Source organism: Xenopus tropicalis, chromosome 2, assembly GCF_000004195.4.
Source record: "Xenopus tropicalis strain Nigerian chromosome 2, UCB_Xtro_10.0, whole genome shotgun sequence".
In the NCBI taxonomy this organism is placed as follows: domain Eukaryota; kingdom Metazoa; phylum Chordata; class Amphibia; order Anura; family Pipidae; genus Xenopus; species Xenopus tropicalis.
The window spans coordinates 126,122,736-126,138,554 of NC_030678.2; the positions used below are offsets into that span (position 1 = coordinate 126,122,736).

Sequence of the window (15,819 nt, forward strand, 5' to 3'; positions counted from 1 at the left end):
TATAGCCCAGTTTGCACAGTTTTTAACTCTTGATATTATTTAATTTAAGGATATTCAAGAAGCAAATTTCAAACCATCCAGCAGTCGTCTGTTGGCAGCAGTTATGTCAGCTCTTTGCAATACTTCAGTGAAGCTCACCTCCATCTTTCCAATTGCTTATGATGGTGAGGTACTTTTACGCTCTATGGTGAAACAAGTTAGTACTGAAAATGACACTGCTTTGGCTCACCGGTTTCCTCTGCTTGTGTCAGCCATGGAGAAACTCAGCCAGGTTTGTACTTCAATATTTTTTTAAGGATATTTGCCCCTCTTACTAATATTGTACCTAAAGCTGGCCATACATGGGCATATTTTGTCACCACCATGCAAACCATTAACTAACCAAGCATTTTAGCAAACAATTAATTCATCAATAACTAATGATATTTAAAGAGATTTTGATGTATCTTTGTCATGTTGGCTGCAAGATCATACATATTAACTAATGGCTCTCTGTTAGTATGTTTATTTTCACATTTAACCCATCCCTTCAAAATAAAGCCTTACACAATGAATGTTTGTTTAACAATGATGATCTGTTCATCTCATCCACTGACAGACTTGTCAACGATGTCTGATCAGCTGTTGGGATGATGTGGTCAGAACAATTGTCAATTTTACATCCATTTACACCCATCGATGTAACAATAAGTAGAGGATTTTATTGGATTGACCTTAAATCTTTTGTTTCACACTATGGAATCTGCTCCTGTATGGCCATCTTAATGCTTCCTGCCTTTTAAATTATGGCCCCTTAGTCAAAGATACACTGACAGTGCTTATTAGCTTTTAAAAAAAAAAAATGTATAATTGCTTTACTCAGATCTTTTGTGTTTTATATTAAATTGTGTAGTAAACATGTTTGCTTCACAAATCTCTGACACCATCAAGCAGCTGGAGAGCAAGGCTATAAACCAGCACCACCATATCAGTAGTGGGGCTGGGAGTGTCCAGGTGGAGAATAATATGGCAAACCCATGACCATTCTCTGGGGACAATTGGTCGACCTGAACATCCCGACCAGCAGGTTTTGGGTCAAGGCAGGGCTGTTAAATTGTATTCATGCCTTATGTTCTCCTTTAATATGTTACTCTTCTTACGCTGAATACCTTCTTACTATCACTGTGCAATATCTAACTGCATTCATATTATTATTTTTATTTAAGTGTTATCAGAGATGTTTTTTTTTTTTTTTTTTTTTTTTGCCTAACCGTAAATAGTCACTAGTGTGGAACCAAGCCTTGGGAGTGCATTTTTTGTGGCTTTAAAGGAACAGTAACACCTAAAAATAGAGTGTATAATGGTAATTAAAATATAATATACTGTTGCACTAAAACTAGTGTGTTTGCTTCAGAAACACTACTACAGTTTATAAAAACAAAGTTGCTTTGTAGACATGAGGGTAGATATTTACATTAAATAGGACTAAATGACACTGGTCACATAGCAGATAAGCTCTGTAAAACACCATTGTATTTTACAAAGCTTATCTGTTATGTAACCTGTGCCTTTTCTCCTTGACTAACACTGTGTTTTTATATAAACTATACTTTCTTGTTTTGTATGCATGAATATCATTCTAGCTCTATACTATAGTGTATTTTTATAACTATAGTGTATTTGCAAATGGAGGGCACCCTTTCTTTCTTTTTGAACAGACTGAAGAGAATGTCTCTGGGATCACCAGCTTTCGTGAGGTTCTGGAAAAGATGTTGGTCATTGTTGTTTTGCCTGTAAGGAACAGCTTAAGGCGAGAAAATGAACTTTTCTCTTCACATCTGGTGTCCAACACATGTGGTCTGCTTGCTAGCATTGTCAGTGAGCTTACAGCTTCTGCTCTTGGATCTGAGGTATTCACAGTAGGGTAATCGAACTATAACATTCATCTTTGTTTAGTATGTAAAGGATTATAATAGCTTTCCTGATGCTCTGCTTGTATTTGCTGAAAACTGCATTGGCTGGTTTACTTTTTGTATGAGCGCCATGTTACAAATAAGTCTGCTTTCTTCTTTAATGGCCCCAGGCCAGCATATGCACAGTAGAATTAAAAAGCTGGCTTTTTGCTTTAAGTTCAGCTTTCCACTCTGCTTTGCAAGTGCACCCAACACGAGAAAGGAAGAAGCAGTGAAAACACAATGCACAACTATACAGGAGTACACCAAGCCAGTGCAGTTTTCTGCTGACAGGCATAATGGCCCAGGGTATTAGGAAGGCTACTATTATCACTGGGGGTGCCTAATATTTGACTTTGACTATAGTTTCATTGGTGTTGCTTAATAATTTGGTGGTATTCTGCATGAAGAACACATGAGATTTAAGCAATCAAAGATTTTTGATACCAGAAAATGATCCTGGGTCTCAACAGTTAACTAAGTAACAGTACTTCTAGTTGAATAAAAAGCTGTGGTAGACATTAATGCACAACCATATGACTGATAATCTAGAAAACTGCTCATCCAAAGTTGGCATACTTTATGAGTACCAGTTTTGCAAAATTCCAGCTGCTGCAAATTTACTCAAAATCGCAAAAAGTTTGATCAGAGTGTAGTTATTGATATAACATCCATTTAAACTAATTGTATACAATAGAGCTGAAACTTGCTCAGGGTGCAATATTAAGGCTCAGAATGTATGGTATTTAACAATCCTAAACAGATCTTCCTCACAAGGACTTATTTTTGTGGCATAATGTATATTGCTGTCTGACATAAATGATTCCTTCTAGTCACCTGGGTCTTTGATAGAAAATTTTATATATATATATATATTCATTAGAAAGAAATAGACCTAGATATCTCTATCTGGATGCAAGTTTACATAGTCAACTAGGTTTTCCATTGTGGCCCCGTCTGCTTTAATTAGCTCTTAACTAGTCATGTGAGCACTTACTTGTCTCGCCAGTGTAGTTGTTTGTTTGCAGAGCCGCTGGCATTCACAACAAATAATTTACAACACTTATAAAACCACAGCATTTTTTGAAGCCACTGAGTGTTGTTTAGGTACTGTTGCCTTTAGCAAGTCCCAGCAATTCTCTGTAGTGGCAATCTCTTTTCAGGAACAATGCAGGGCAATTTTTTGCACTTTGAGGGCTCTGACACACGGGGAGATTAGTCGCCCGCGACAAAACTCCCTGTTCGCGGGCAACTAATCTCCCCGAGTTGCCATGACCTGCCATCCCACCGGCGAACATGTAAGTCACCGGCGGGATGGCACACGCGGTGGCGCGATTTCCCGAAATCGCCGAAAAAGCCTTGCAAGTCTTTTTCGGCGATTGTATTGCATTTATAAATGATAGACCACCTTAAGTTTGTTCATATAAAACATTTTTTTGAAAGCCTTGAAAACTCTGTGCGCTACTAAACTTCCTTCCAGGCATACTATTTCACAGATTTCATAAAACCTGTACATTTTCCATTTAAAAGGGTAGTCATTGGATCTTGTTTCATACTAATATGTAATAAATTATGGAAATGGCATTATAGATCCTGGTCCAGAATCTGACAAGGTCCAAGTGGGAGAATGCCCTTGAATGCTTTTTATAGCCATTGTATATTTTGAGATCAAAAAAAGTTCAGTAAATAAGGCTTGCATTGGGCAAGCAGGACAGGGAAATTTAATATTTATATACATTTTATTCAACCTCCATTGTTCTTCAGGCAGGGCAGGAGCAAAAGGCAATGCCATTTTGCTCAATATATTGAAGAAAGGATTGGGGTTTAGGGTATCTTTCCAAAAGTTTAGAAAAGCAACTGACGTTTAAAATTAGTAGCTTCCAGTAGTAGCCTTTGGCACGCACTATATTCCACTGCCTTTTACTTAACCTCTGTTAAACAGCTACATTTTACAAAGCCACAATATAATCCTAAACTGCTTTGCAGGGCAAAAATACCTAAAAATGCAGCTCTTATAAGGTACTCTGCATTTTGGTGCATTAAACATGATTTCCAGATGTTCTGAGGGCAGTTTTATCACTATTAGTTGTAACTTATCATCTTATTAGAAACACAGAAGTATTCAAGTGACAGCAGAAACACATTAAAATGTATCTGTGTACGTCTAACTGCAATATGTTTTGTATGTTTAGGTTGATGGGTTAAATTCTTTGCATTCGGTCAAGTCCAGCCCTAATCGCTTCACAAAAACAAGCCAGGGTAGGAGCTGGAATACTGGAAATGGCTCTCCAGATGCAATCTGCTTTTCTGTGGACAAACCTGGGCTGGTTGTGGTTGGATTTTGTGTCTATGGAGGAGGAGGAATCCATGAATATGAGCTTGAAGTTTTGGTTGATGATGTAAGTATGTATGTAAATAATATAGTAGTATTCCTCTAGTTGTCTTTTAAAATATTTTGCGGGAAAATTAACTGTAGACAATTAGAAATACATTTTAATAAAATCAGTCTCTTGATGGCCATGATGAAGGTCTTGCTGATGCAACTCAGCTTTGTATCCCATGGAAACTTACACTCCCTAAGGGTGACAAAGTGCCTGAAATTACTTTTTCATGTGTGAAATATTTAGAAACCTATAATTGGTGGTCAAGGAATATTGTCATGTTTTTTGTTTTTGTTTTCAGAGTGACCACTCTGGTGATGCAGCTCATTCGCACAGATGGACATCTTTAGAGCTGATGAAAGGGACCTACACTACTGATGACTCACCCAGTGATATTGCTGAAATCAGACTTGACAAAGCTGTGCCTTTAAAGGTAATACAATTCTTGAACCTGGTGTGTTATATACAAATGACAAATTCTCCAAACATTTTACTGCTCTAACACTAAGGGGCACATTTACAAAAGCACGAACGCTCAAGCGTTCATGCGAACGTTCCGAGCGTATTTTCGCCGACTTTTTCGTACGGCGCACGACTCTTTCGTACACCACACGACTTTTTCGGATGTTTGCACGAAAAAATCGGAAAGGTTTTACCGCTGGTTACAATTGTTTGGTACGAAAATTTCGTGACTTTCGGATCGCCAATACGATATTATCGTGACTAATACGATTTTTTCGTAAGCATTTTCGTGATATTTGCGATCTTAGGAAATTTTCGTTTCCAATACGATTTTTTCCCATTCGTGATTCGGATTCGTGGATTAGTAAATGTGCCCCTAGATGTCACTTTTGTTTCACATTTATATTGTCATAGTTTAAAAAAAAAAATGGTCTCCTAATTCATGAGCTAGTGCAAGTACTTTATATGCTGTACATCAAATGACTATTCTCCTAGTGGGTAATGAATGTAGCAAATGAAGCATGTGGCATATGGTTTTGATTGTGTTCATCTTGTTTGCAGGAGAATATGAAATATGCAGTGCGTCTGCGTAATTATGGGAGCCGCACAGCTAATGGGGATGGAGGAATGACCACAGTCCAGTGTTCTGATAATGTAACATTCACGTTTAGCTCCTGCAGTTTAAGCAGTAATGGCACAAATCAAACCCGTGGACAAATTCCACAAGTATTATACTACAGGTTAGTGTAATAAATGGAAAACTATTACGTTGATTATGTGTCTGTTAAATGTAAGTAAATAAAGGCTGCCAAGTTACACAGGGACTACCAATTACCAATCACAGCCCATATTTGGCACCCCCCAGGAACTCTATACCTGCTTGTGTTGCTCTCCAAACATTTTTTGACATTTGAATGTGGCTCAAGGGTTAAAAAGGTTGTGGACTCCTGCAATAGGAATTAAGATGTTGAAATCCTCTTAGATTGAGTTTAAAATACAGTGATTTATAGGTGTTACATGACCTAATTTTTTTGTGAAGCCCAACAAAAAGACATAACATTTGGCAAGGGCTCTTCAAACAACAACATCACTGTAGATCACTGTACTATTGCAGGAGTGTTAATTTCGTAGAGATGTCACTGCAAATTGCTGCTGAACATTACCAGCCATTCAGTCACAGTTCAAAGAATATCTAGGACAACAAATTGCTTTTTGCACACCCTAAATCTTATTCATACTTTAATAAATGTTACCATATGCAAGTAGAAAAAGTGCCTATTTTCACAAGAAAGCTATGTTTGAATTCTAAACATTACTAATTTGATGGTAGCTCAGTGTTGTTCCTTTTCAATATATTGACCCGGGGCATTTTTGTGCCTGTTTGTTTTGTACAATGTAGGAGTGAGTTTGATGGAGATCTGCAATCACAACTCCTAAGTAAAGCAAATGAAGAAGACAAGAACTGCAGCAGAGCACTTGCTGTTGTAAATGCAGTTACACGGGCTGCTAAAGACCTTCTGCACAGAGCACTTGCGGTTGACGGTAAAAAAACTTAGTGCTTTACAACTTTTGTTTGAATTAAGGGATTTGATAGCTAGTCTTTTTTTTTTTTTCTTTTTACTAAAAGACTGTTTTAAGCTCAAGCCTGCCTGACACTAAGCAAAGGGTTTGAATCAAAATTAACTGAATACAAAGTATTTAACCAAATCCAGAACCTACAAAAATTGCTGGTGGTTGGCCGAATCCTATTTCAGCACATCCTGTTGAGGCCTTTGTGCACTGGATTTATAACTGGTATAAAAATGGTACAAGCTAAGTTTCTCACACAATAGCTTGGGGGACACAGGGACAATGGGGTATAGCTCCACCTGCAGGAGGCAGGACACTAGGGAAAAAAAAAAAAGAATGCTCCTCCCTCTCAGCTATACCCCACAGCGCAGCCAAATGTAGATCAGTTTTTTCTCCTAGTGTTAGGAGGTAGGACCAGGCTTAGTATGCCTGCATCTAGGTTTAAAAGTCCAGGATTAGCCTGGATACTCGGGGGCTGACTGAAGACCTCAGGAAGTAGGTCCCTTACAGATCTCCCCCCACCGCTGGATTTCCCCTGGGGCCACTAAGTCACTTCGGTGCGGGCCACCTAGCAGCATTCCTACCCTCTTGAGGGATAGAAGGCTAGCCAGAGGAGCGCTCAGCACTGCTACGGACCGCATCGGTAAGTAGGCACCCAGGTCCGGAGCAGCGCCGGCGGGACCCTCGGGTCGTCCCCTCCCCCCCTCACCATGCGGCCAACCGGGTATCTCTAACCCGAAGCGCCGGGGGCCCCCACTTCCGTTTTTAAAATAGGCGCGCACAGGCTACTGCGCTCCCATTGGCCAATACTTCCTGCTCTCTCAGGAACAGGAGCCGATTTGCGCCCTCCGTCATACCGCCCGCCCACTTCCGCCGCCTCTCTTCGCGCCCTTCTGCTCTGCACTGGCGCAGCTCCCGGGGAGAACTCAGTGTCGCAGGCCTTGCGACTCCTCACTTCTTGCTCTGCGGACAGCGGGTGCCTCCACCTGTAGGTAGGCTCTCCTTTTCTCCTGCCTTTTCCCCGCAGCGCAGTTTCACAGGGGGGATTTTTTTCTACTTCTGGGCACTACAGGGGCATCATTCAGCCTAATAGTGAGGCTAATATGGCGGAGGGCAGCAAACAGCTATTCCCCCGGGGCCCAGCCTCTTCGGCTAATATCAAATTCCTGGCCTGCGCCAAATGCAAAAAGCTTTTGCCATCTGGGCACAAGGAACCAGTTTGTGAGGCATGTAAGCCCCCTGAATCTGCTTCTACAGCTCCTCAGCCCCAGGCCTTTTATTCTGCTGAGCCCTCAGGCTCTGCCATCCCTCAACCAACAGACCAAGCCCAGCCGGGCCCCCCTGCCACTAACCAGTTTGCCCCTGATTGGGCCCTACAACTTTCTAGCGGTATTCCCAGACTCGCGGATTCCCTTAATAAGTTATTGGCTAAGCTAGACGCTCCTAAATCCTCTTCACACAAGCGTCATGCACCTCCTTCATCTGATGAGGAGAGTGACAACCCCTTCACGGCAGATTCTCCCACTCAGCCAGATCTATCCCTAAGTGAGGGAGAGCTTTCTGGAGACTCAGATACGTTAGGCGAAGACCTACCCAAATCTTCATCTGAGGAAATTGAGGCCCTTATTGCCTCAGTTATAGAAACTCTCAATCTAGGGGATTCCAATAATCCTTCCGACACTTCCAAACTTCTTTTCAAGAGGCACAAGAAACAATCCGTATGCTTCCCTTCACACGCACAATTAGATAATATTGTGCAATCTGAATGGGATAATCCCGAGAGGCGTTCACAGTCCAACAAGCGCTTCCAACGTCTCTATCCCTTTCCGCAGGAAACCATGGACACCTGGTCTTCTCCACCGGTCGTCGATGCTCCGATGTCACGCCTTTCCAAAAACACGGCCCTTCCTGTCCCTGATGCGTCTTCCTTTAAGGACGCTATGGACAAGAAAATCGAGGGTTTTCTGCGCTCTGCCTTCGCGGCTTCTGGGACAGCCTTGCGTCCTACTTTCGCCGCCGCCTGGGTCAGCAGGGCAATTCAGTCCTGGTCCCAAACACTTCTGGACAGCATCCTCTCGGGAGTCCCTAGACAGGAACTCATCCCTATGATCTCCCAGATCAAGGAAGCTAACTCCTTCATCTGCGAAGCAACACTTGATGCTGCCCAACTAACCTGTAGGGCTTCAGCCCTTACAGTAGCCGCTCGCAGATCACTTTGGCTGAAACTCTGGTCCGCGGACCTCTCTTCCAAAAAATCCCTTACTTCCCTCCCCTTCAAGGGTAAGTTACTTTTCGGTCCAGAATTGGACAAAATCATAAGCCAGGCCACAGGTGGGAAGAGTACCTTCCTCCCACAGAACAAGTCCCGGCCTTCCTTTCGCAGGGGGAGATTTTTTCGTGGCTCCGGATACAGATCCACCAAGCCTTCTGATTCCTCGCAACCATCATCCTCCCGCGGTAAATTCAACAACAAGCCTCGCCCCGCCTGGCAGCCCCGAAAACCCACTCACAAGCAGACGGACAAGTCCACCTCTGCATGACTGTCCGTCAGTCCCGTTGCTGCAAACCCCCGTCGGCGGCAGGTTGCAGCACTTCCGTGCACAGTGGCAGGCTCATGCTCAAGACTCCTGGGTCTGCGAGGTCATAACACGAGGTTACCACCTCGAGTTCACAGCCCCCCCTCCTCATCGCTTTTTCATGTCCAGAACTCCCGGGGACCCTCTTCTACTCCAGGCCTTCCAGACGGCAATCCAAGACCTGCTGGCGGCCGAAGTAATCTCCCCGGTCCCCCAGGCAGAGAGATTTCAGGGATATTATTCCAACCTGTTCCTCGTTCCCAAGAAGGACCGGTCCTTCCGACCGATCCTCGATCTCAAGGGCATAAACAAATTCATCCGTTACACCAAGTTCAAAATGGAATCTCTGCGATCGGTTATTGCGGCCATGGGACCACAGGAATTTCTCACCGCGCTGGACGTAAAAGATGCCTATCTTCACGTCCCCATCGCCCCTCGCCATCAGAGATACTTGCGATTTGCCTACCGCAACCTCCACTTCCAATTCACGGCTCTGCCGTTCGGCCTCTCGTCAGCCCCACGTGTCTTCACGAAGATCATGGCGGTCACTGCAGCAGTCATCAGGTCCAGGGGGATCTCGATCACCCCCTACTTGGACGACCTGCTCATAAAAGCCCCGTCCTTCCAGACAGCGGAGGAGCATCTCCGACTGTCCATGAACATCTTACAGGATTTCGGCTGGAAGATAAACCTCGCCAAATCATCTCTCCGTCCGAGCCAGGTGATGACCTTCTAGGTTTGACTTTCGATACCGGAGCGCAGAGACTCTTCCTTCCCCAAGAGAAGGTCCTTCGCATTCAGGCCCTGGTTCGGCTGCTTCTTTCGTTACCTCAACCATCTCTCCGGTTCTGCATGAAGGTACTCGGATCGATGGTATCCTCCATCGAGGCTGTACCATTCGCCCAATTCCATCTCCGACCGCTACAGTGGAATATTCTCTCGGTATGGCACAGGAACAGGAGCCTCTCCCAGCAGACCCCGCTCTCCTCAAAGACCAGGGCCTCCCTGCGGTGGTGGCTCAACACCGACAATCTCACTCGCGGCCGCTCACTCGCAGACCCTACCTGGCGCATCCTCACGACCGATGCCAGCCTATCCGGCTGGGGAGCAGTCCTGGAGGGACGGATAGCCCAGGGCTCCTGGTCCCGTTCGGAATCCCTGCTCCCCATCAATATCCTCGAACTTCGGGCCATCCGTCTTGCACTGATACACTGGCAGACTCTCCTCAACGGGCAGTCGATCCGCGTCCAAACGGACAATGCCACCGCAGTGGCCTACATCAACCACCAGGGCGGGACGAGGAGCCATCAAGCCTTCACAGAGGCCAGTCACATCTTCAGGTGGGCGGAACTTCATCACACCCTCCTCTCGGCCATTTACATTCCCGGTGTGGACAACTGGGAGGCCAATTACCTCAGTCGGCAAACGATGGACCCGGGGGAGTGGTCACTCAAGACCAGCGTGTTCCAAGCACTCACGCAGAGGTGGGGCACACCAGAGGTGGACCTGATGGCCTCTCGTATCAACCACCAACTACCTCGATACCTGTCGCGATCCAGGGACCCTCGGGCCGAGGCGACGGACGCCATGACGACACCATGGTCCTTCAACCTGGCGTACATCTTTCCTCCTCTGCCCATGCTTCCCCGAGTCATCAAAAAGATCAAACGGGAAAGAGTGAGGACCATTCTCGTCGCCCCCTACTGGCCGCGCCGGACCTGGTTCTCAGACCTTCTGTCTCTGTCTCAAGAAGAACCGTGGCATCTACCTCACGATCCGGACATTCTTTCCCAGGGTCCCTTCCTCCACCCAAACCCAAGGTCTCTGCATTTGACGGCGTGGCTACTGAATCCCTGATCCTCAGAAGAAAAGGGTTCTCGGAACCCATGATCAAAACCCTCCTAGCGGCACGGAAGCCTGTATCCTCTCAGGCCTACCACAGGGTCTGGAGAATGTACCGGGACTGGTGTTCCCAGGAACATGTTCCATTTCAGACCTTTTCGCTACCAGCCATACTGAGCTTCCTTCAAGCTGGCCTTGACAAGGGTTTAGCCCTGGGTTCGCTCAAGGCTCAAATTTCGGCTCTTTCGGTTCTCTTCCAGGAGCGCCTTGCCCTTCTGCCGGACATCAGGACTTTCATGCAGGGCGTCACGCACATCAGACCTCCCTTTTGCTATCCTTGCGCTCCGTGGGACCTGAACATCGTCCTAAGCGCACTACAGGAGCCCCCATTTGAGCCCCTCGCCTCCATTCCCATCATTTGGCTCACTCGTAAGGTAGCCTTCCTTCTGGCCATCTCATCAGCTCGACGCGTGTCTGAGCTGAGTGCGCTCTCCTGCAAATCCCCCTTTCTCATCTTCCACCTGGACAAGGCAGTACTGCGTACCGTACCGTCCTTCCTTCCTAAGGTGGTGACCAAGTTTCACATTAACCAGGAACTCACCATTCCCTCCTTCTGCCCTAATCCCAAATCCCCAAAGGAAGTCGCTCTCCATTCATTAGATGCAGTACGTGCTCTCAAATACTACGTCCACCGCACGGAGGGAATCCGCAAGTCTGATGCCCTCCTGGTCATTCCCACGGGCACCCGTCTTGGGCAACCTGCCTCTAAGACCACCATCTCTCGATGGCTCAGAGAAACTATTCGAAGAGCATACATATCCAAGGGGAAACAGGCCCCTCAATTGATCAAGGCCCATTCCACTAGATCTGTCAGTACCTCTTGGGCTTTCAGAAACCAGGCCTCAGCTGAGCAACTGTGCAAAGCTGCCACGTGGACCTCCATCCACTCCTTTGTTAAGTTCTACAAATTTGACGCCTTTGCTGCATCTGACGCACGCTTTGGTCGCAAGGTGCTGCAAGCAGCGGCAGTCTAACTCCGACTCCGCTTCCTGCCCACCTCTTATTAAGCTCAGGGGACTGCTTTGGTATGTCCCCATTGTCCCTGTGTCCCCCAAGCTATTGTGTGAGAAAAGGAGATTTTGTGTTACTCACCGCTAAATCTCTTTCTCCTCAATGGCTTGGGGGACACAGGGCTTCCCTCCCCCGGAAGCGGAATTCTTTCTGCCCCCCTTGCCATGTTATTTATGTTACATTGTTATATTGTTCATTGGTTACTCTGGTTACCTCTTTGTTAGACAAAACTGATCTACATTTGGCTGCGCTGTGGGGTATAGCTGAGAGGGAGGAGCATTCTTTTTTTTTTTTTTCCCTAGTGTCCTGCCTCCTGCAGGTGGAGCTATACCCCATTGTCCCTGTGTCCCCCAAGCCATTGAGGAGAAAGAGATTTAACGGTGAGTAACACAAAATCTCCTTTTCTGCACTAACCATCTCATTCCTGTCCATCTCTGGAGTTACATCAAATTCAGTGTACATTCAGTTTCCATGCTACCAGTCAGTCCTTTTAGAGTACACATTATTTATTAGTGCTACTGTTAAGTATTTCTGGCTATGCTGTCTCTGTTAAGATCCTTTTTTTCCCCCATTTCCTTGGCCTACAAGAGCCATGAACTATCTGCCTTTAAAGGATGATCTCCTCGAAGTTAAAGGTTCTCTCCCTTGTTCTATCTTTTGTCCTATAATTTCTTTTATCTCCTCCCATAGCTTTACATATTAGCTTTGTATAATAATCTTCATACTACAAAACAGTTTAATGGCATATAATTCCAAAATCAACCAATTTTATTTATTGCATGACCAGAACTGGAGCACCAGGTAGTTGCAGGAATCTAGCAAAGCAAACAAAATAAATTAAAAGGCTGTGTTTCACACATCCTTTTCTGTCAGCAAATGGTATTAAATTTCATTTTATTAGATAAAGACTTAGAAAGATTTGCAAACTGATGTGATAACCTAAAAATGTATTTTTTTCCACCTTTCATTAGCTGAAGACATTCCTGAATTGCTTAGTTCTTCAAGTTTGTTTTCTATGCTGCTTCCTCTGCTGATAGCATACATTGGACCTGTAGCTGCTGCTATTCCAAAGGTAGAAAACTGTTTCAATCAACTTGTTAAACTAATTTTGCCCCTATGTATAGAAACTGGTACAAACAAAATGTGCTACGTAAATGAAGACTAGCACACAAAATCAACATTTTGGTCCTTTACGATACACACACACCAATAAAAATAGCATCATATAAATTATAACCCCCTTTTTGAAACGGTCATTCAGATATACAGGTATGGGATCCCTTATCCAGAAACCTGTTATCCAGAAAGTTCTGAATTACGGAGAGGCCATCTCCCAAAGACTCCATTATCTGAAAAATTCTAATTTTTAAAAATGATTCCTTGTACTTGATCCCAACTAAGATAAAATCAATCCATATTGGGGCAAAACAGGCCTATTGGGTTTATTCATTATTTAAATGATTTTTAGCAGACTTAAGTTATGGAGATCCAAATTACGGAAAGACCCCTTATCTGGAAAACCCCAGGTCCTCAGCATGCTGGATAACAGGTCCCATACCTGTACTAACCTGAACTTCCAATAAATAAATAAATGAGCGCACAGACTGTTATGGTTTCCTTATTGTCTACGGAATAAGGTATATCTTTTATATTCATGTATATTTATTTCTGGAAGTTCATAGAGTTTTTATGCACATTTTACATAAACACAACTGAATGTGCTCATGTCAGAAAGGGGGTATAATTTCCTTTTAATCATACATATTCAGAATTTAAATTTCATAAACCTTTCACACTATTACAGTATCCATGAGCATGGAGGTGGTTTGTGTCGCTTACTACATGCAAACTTTTTGGCATGTAATCATAAATGTATGTGTGTGTGTGTGTATATATACATAATATAATGACAATATGTGTGTAAATAATGTTTTGTTTTTTTCCTGCTAGGCTGCTGTTGAAGTTTTTAGTTTGGTCCAACAGTTGCTCCCATCAGTAGCTATTCTGAATCAGAAATATGCACCTCCTGTTTTCAACCCCAATCAATCTACTGACAGCACTACTGGAAATCAGCCTGAGCAGCTTTCTGCATGTACCACTTCTAGTCACTATGCAGTTCTTGAAAGCGAGCACCCTTACAAACCAGCCAGTGTAATGCAATTTAAGGTAGGAAAATAAATATATACTAAAGTGTATGGCCATTTAGTTAAGTAAAGAAGCACTATTGTTTATGTGTTTTATTGTATTGTAGGTAGCATTTCCTGAATGTGTACGGTGGATTTCAGTGGAGTTTGACCCACAATGTGGTACAGCTCAGTCTGAGGATGTTCTACGTCTCATGATTCCTGGCAGAAACTTTCACTTATCAGGTTTTGGACCAAAGTTTCCTGTTCATGAAAGCCTTAATTCTTGGGTTGAAGTTAAGAAATTTTCAGGATCCACTGGGTGGCCAACTTCAGTCTTGATTTTGCCAGGTAAATTTTCAAAATTAAACATGAAACCCAAGTGGTCTTTGTTTGTTTGTTTGTTTGTTTTTAACATCCATACATGTTTTATAAAGACATTTAAAAATGTCAGCTAACTCTCATCATATACAGTGGCTTGCAAAAGTGTTCGGCCCCCTTGAACTTTTCCACATTTTGTCACATTACAGCCACAAACATGAATCAATTTTATTGGAATTCCACGTGAAAGACCGATACAAAGTGGTGTACACGTGAGAAGTGGAACGAAACTCATACATGATTCCAAACATTTTTTACAAATAAATAACTGCAAAGTGGGGTGTGCGTAATTATTCAGCCCCCTGAGTCAATACTTTGTAGAACCACCTTTTGCCGCAATTACAGCTGCCAGTCTTTTAGGGTATGTCTCTACCAGCTTTGCACATCTAGAGACTGAAATCCTTGCCCATTCTTCTTTGCAAAACAGCTCCAGCTCAGTCAGATTAGATGGACAGCATTTGTGAACAGCAGTTTTCAGATCTTGCCACAGATTCTTGATTGGATTTAGATCTGGACTTTGACTGGGCCATTCTAACACATGGATATGTTTTGTTTTAAACCATTCCATTGTTGTCCTGGCTTTATGTTTAGGGTCGTTGTCCTGCTGGAAGGTGAACCTCCGCCCCAGTCTCAAGTCTTTTGCAGACTCCAAAAGGTTTTCTTCCAAGATTGCCCTGTATTTGGCTCCATCCATCTTCCCATCAACTCTGACCAGCTTCCCTGTCCCTGCTGAAGAGAAGCACCCCCAGAGCATGATGCTGCCACCACCATATTTGACAGTGGGGATGGTGTGTTCAGAGTGATGTGCAGTGTTAGTTTTCCGCCACACATGGCGTTTTGCATTTTGGTCAAAAAGTTCCATTTTGGTCTCATCTGACCAGAGCACCTTCTTCCACATGTTTGCTGTGTCCCCCACATAGCTTGTGGTAAACTGCAAACGGGACTTCTTATGGTTTTCTGTTAACAATGGCTTTCTTCTTGCCACTCTTCCATAAAGGCCAACTTTGTGCAGTGCACGACTAATAGTTGTCCTATGGACAGATTCCCCCACCTGAGCTGTAGATCTCTGCAGCTCATCCAGAGTCACCATGGGCCTCTTGGCTGCATTTCTGATCAGCGCTCTCCTTGTTCGGCCTGTGAGTTTAGGTGGACGGCCTTGTCTTAGTAGGTTTACAGTTGTGCCATACTCCTTCCATTTCTGAATGATGGCTTGAACGGTGCTCCGTGGGATGTTCAAGGCTTTGGAAATCTTTTTGTAGCCTAAGCCTGCTTTAAATTTCTCAATAACTTTATCCCTGACCTGTCTGGTGTGTTCTTTGGACTTCATGGTGTTGTTGCTCCCAATATTCTCTTAGACAACCTCTGAGGCCGCCACAGAGCAGCTGTATTTGTACTGACATTAGATTACACACAGGTGCACTCTATTTAGTCATTAGCACTCATCAGGCAATGTCTATGGGCAACTGACTGCACTCAGACCAAA

General features: G+C 44.0%; 1 protein-coding gene across 22 annotated transcripts in view; it reads left to right on the forward strand.

Moving 5' to 3' along the window:
• mycbp2 (MYC binding protein 2, E3 ubiquitin protein ligase) overlaps nt 1-15,819 on the forward strand; it is a 139,791-nt gene that overhangs the window by 50,611 nt on the left and 73,361 nt on the right. For all 22 annotated transcript variants that reach the window (XM_031897067.1, XM_031897074.1, XM_031897078.1 and 19 more), the window contains 9 exons: nt 50-271; nt 1,698-1,889; nt 4,124-4,330; nt 4,614-4,745; nt 5,336-5,514; nt 6,174-6,316; nt 12,804-12,904; nt 13,783-13,998; nt 14,084-14,306. In XM_031897067.1, the coding sequence (XP_031752927.1) occupies nt 50-271; nt 1,698-1,889; nt 4,124-4,330; nt 4,614-4,745; nt 5,336-5,514; nt 6,174-6,316; nt 12,804-12,904; nt 13,783-13,998; nt 14,084-14,306 (1,615 nt within the window). The remainder of the gene's footprint in view (nt 1-49; nt 272-1,697; nt 1,890-4,123; nt 4,331-4,613; nt 4,746-5,335; nt 5,515-6,173; nt 6,317-12,803; nt 12,905-13,782; nt 13,999-14,083; nt 14,307-15,819) is intronic.